Source organism: Pinus tabuliformis, chromosome 9, assembly GCF_031772625.1.
Source record: "Pinus tabuliformis cultivar Carrire ecotype Pingquan chromosome 9, CPIR1, whole genome shotgun sequence".
In the NCBI taxonomy this organism is placed as follows: domain Eukaryota; kingdom Viridiplantae; phylum Streptophyta; class Pinopsida; order Pinales; family Pinaceae; genus Pinus; species Pinus tabuliformis.
In genome coordinates, this window is record NC_142307.1 from 626,998,893 (window position 1) to 627,002,257 (window position 3,365).

The 3,365-nt window shown below is 33.8% G+C and overlaps 1 protein-coding gene across 1 annotated transcript; it reads left to right on the forward strand.

The window, feature by feature from the left end:
- The first annotated feature begins 835 nt into the window (after positions 1 to 835).
- LOC149150179 (protein DMR6-LIKE OXYGENASE 1-like) lies at positions 836 to 2,660 on the forward strand. The gene is made up of 5 exons (XM_089442725.1): positions 836 to 967; positions 1,226 to 1,339; positions 1,486 to 1,733; positions 1,846 to 2,170; positions 2,278 to 2,660. The coding sequence occupies exons 1-5, from the start codon at positions 836 to 838 to the stop codon at positions 2,518 to 2,520; spliced, it is 1,062 nt and encodes a 353-aa protein (XP_089298851.1). The 3' UTR covers positions 2,521 to 2,660.
- Positions 2,661 to 3,365: the final 705 nt, after the last annotated feature.

A 3,365-nucleotide genomic window follows, 5' to 3' on the forward strand; every position in this document is an offset into this window, starting at 1 on the left:
TATATCGATATTAATTTATATAATTTATTATAACTGGATATATTACAATAAAAATGAAAAGCATAAAACCTATATGGGTCATTATAAATAATTAGTTTTGATTATATATATATATAGATTTAATAATTATAGTATAATTTATATATAAATAATATATATATATATATATATATATATATATATATATATATATATATCGATTTTAATTTAAATATATAATTTAATAATGTATTATAATTTCACTGAATATAATACATTAAAAATATGATGAGTTATTATTTTTATTCAGAAATTAAAACCCTCATCTAATATAATCATTATTAAGTTGATAAATAAAAAAATGTATATTTGTTTTTTATAAACTAAACAATAAATAAATTAATAAAATTTATCTAAATATTATTAAACATTCCCCCTTTACCTCTTTCAGTCAAATATAGATGTTATCTTCTAGTTGTTACTTTTACCTGTCTCCCTATTTAACCTTCTTCCCGGATGTGTTTCTTCATCGTGACCTAAAGATGAACCACACTCGCTCGAAACGCATCTATTTCTTCAGCGTGTCCCCAAGATGAACCACACTCGTTGGTTCGAAATGCATCGACCAAAATCTTCAATGTGATTTCTCCAAAAAATTCTCTATACAAACAAATAATATCTATAATCTTACCAAATAAAAAAAAAAAAATTCACCCCATATTTCTTTCATTCTACTCTCATTATATTTTAGCCACCACTTGTTTTACCCACCCTTCATATATATATATATATATATATTAGTATAAAAAAATCACTATAAAAAATTACAAATAAATAAAAAAATCAAATGGAAAAAATGATTCGTTTACCGACTAAAGTTGCTTTAAAAGGTGAGATGAACGATGAAGTCACTCGTGATGTGAAACGGCCTTTATCAAAAACCAACGTCAAAAGTGTGCCTCGCATGCCGACAAAACTCCGTCGTCAGGCGCTCTAAATTCAATCCTCGTTCTTGAATGTTAGGCGGCCACCTGCCTTATTTGAATTCACGGACCAACTCTTCCGTCGTCACCGCTCTAGAAGGAAAACTATCCATTTGGATTGGGTACTTGGTCGTCAAACGGTGGCGAAGAAGGATTGCTATGTAATATTGGCAGAAAAGTAATATTGCTCTACTTTATTATCTAATATTGCCAGAAAAGTAATATTGCTGTACTCTATAAATTCGCAAGTTTAATATCCGTAGATCTCTTACTCTGAGAGCATCCCTGTGATAGACCTAAAAGACCTGGATGGCCCTAACAGAGCAACAGTAGTCCATCAAATCCGACTTGCATGCGAAAAAGATGGTTTCTTCCAGGTTTCTACCTCCCCTCAAATACTTACTTAAACTTTTGGTTGAATGTGCAGACTATTGAGTCTATACATCTCTGTTGGTATGCTGGTATTAATATAGTGACTGTGTCAAGTTTCATATCCGATTGACTAATTTTTTATTGATATCAGATAGTGAACCATGGCGTGCCAAAGAATGTCATGGAAAGCATGATGGGGATAGCCAAAGAGTTCTTCGAAATGCCAGTCGAAGACCGAGCATGCCTCTACTCAGAGGACGTAAAGCAGCTAGCCCGGGTTTCTACCAGCTTCAATCTTAACAAAGACAAGGTTCTCAACTGGTTGGACTATCTCACTCACCCTTGTCATCCTCTAGAAGAAGTCATCGGCTCTTGGCCTGAAAAACCAGCAGCCTACAGGTAATCAGCAAACCTTTATCTGTTATAAAATATCTAAGACAGAACACTAGAAAAGATTCATCTTAACCCACCATGGAAAAGTTTAGCTGTTTTGACTTGAGTTTTGTTACAGAGAAATTGCGGGCAAGTACTCTGGTGAGCTGAGAGCACTGATATTAAGGTTGCTGGCTGCAATTTCAGAAGCTCTGGGGCTAGATTCCAATTACTTGAATAAAATTCTTGGAAAACATAGCCATGTGATGAGTATAAATTATTATCCTCCATGCCCAAACCCAGATCTTACTATTGGTGCAGCAAGCCATTCAGATGCAAGTGCCATCACTGTGTTAATGCAAAGCGATAATGTCAGTGGCCTGCAAGTATTCAGAAATGGAAAGTGGGTTTCTGTAGAACCCATAGCTGACGCGTTTGTGGTCAATTTGGGAGATCAGCTGCAGGTGAGAAAGAATGCGCAGATCTATAAAGTTAAGTTATTTTTTCTCTCTGTGCAAGAATTTGATACTAATCATTCAATTTGTGTTGTGTGTGATTTGAATTGTATTAGGTTGTGAGCAATGGGAAATTTAAGAGCGTGGATCATCGAGTAATAACGAATAAGCAGAGTGCACGCATATCAATTCCCACTTTTTATTCTCCTGGACACGATGCTTTTATTGCTCCTGCAACTAGCATGGTGGATGAACATCAGCCGGCTGTGTATAGAGGATACAAGTTTGAAGAGTTTGAAGGAGCTTTCTGGAACCAGGAATTAAAGGGAAAGAGTATACTGGATCGTTTCAAGATCTAATGAAAGATCTATTGAACACTCATTTATGTTGGTCTTTCATGTAGGCATCAAGAATTTGAATTCAATGAACCAAATAAATAATATATGTAATGTATGCATTGAATTAATAATTTAGGATTTATTAAGAAATGTATAAGTAATTGAGTTTTTCAAAATATTTTTTTAATAATAATAAAGCTTTAAATAAAAGGTTTAAGTTTTATAATGTATTTTTATTTTCTATTAAAAATAATTTATTTAATTTTTAGTTTATATGGGTCTTGGATAGATGGTGATCAAATGTAATATATCTACCCAAACTCATGTAATTACATAATATTATTATTTAACTTGTTGAAGTTTCGAATCAAGAAGTAGTTATGGAACGACTTGTAACTACCATTGTGCGTTCCAAGAAAATGATTGGAGTAGTGTGAGCAAGTTAAATGGTTTTCTTTCCTTCTAGTGGATGGGGGAAATATAATTTAAGAAAATATAGTCATAACACATGAAGTTTGGTACTTGGACTCATTTTATAAGCTCAACAAAAAGGCCCTAATTGTAGCCGCCATTAATATTCCCCCTTTTTCCTTGGTAGCCACGGCATGATGCTCTATACTCTTGTAGTTATTGCAGCAGCCATTAATATTCACCCTTTTTCCTTGGTAGCCACCCCATGATGCTCTATACTGTTGTAGTTTTCATTGCTAAATGCCTTCACAAAGAAAAGATGAGGGAAAGACAATTGCTCTAAGCGTAGAGATCAGGGAAAGACAATCACTCTGAGCTTAGTAGCTTGGCGATAGATACTCTTTGTTGGCCTCAATCTCCTCTTCATAGTGGGTAGTAGCTTGGCGATAGATACT

Bases quoted from the DNA above. Each gene is read 5' to 3' on its own strand.
- LOC149150179 (XM_089442725.1), top strand. From the start codon at position 836: ATGATTCGTTTACCGACTAAAGTTGCTTTAAAAGGTGAGATGAACGAT. The intron at 1,734-1,845 runs GTAATCAGCAAA...GTTTTGTTACAG, and splicing joins GAAAAACCAGCAGCCTACAG to AGAAATTGCGGGCAAGTACT. The intron at 2,171-2,277 runs GTGAGAAAGAAT...GAATTGTATTAG, and splicing joins ATTTGGGAGATCAGCTGCAG to GTTGTGAGCAATGGGAAATT.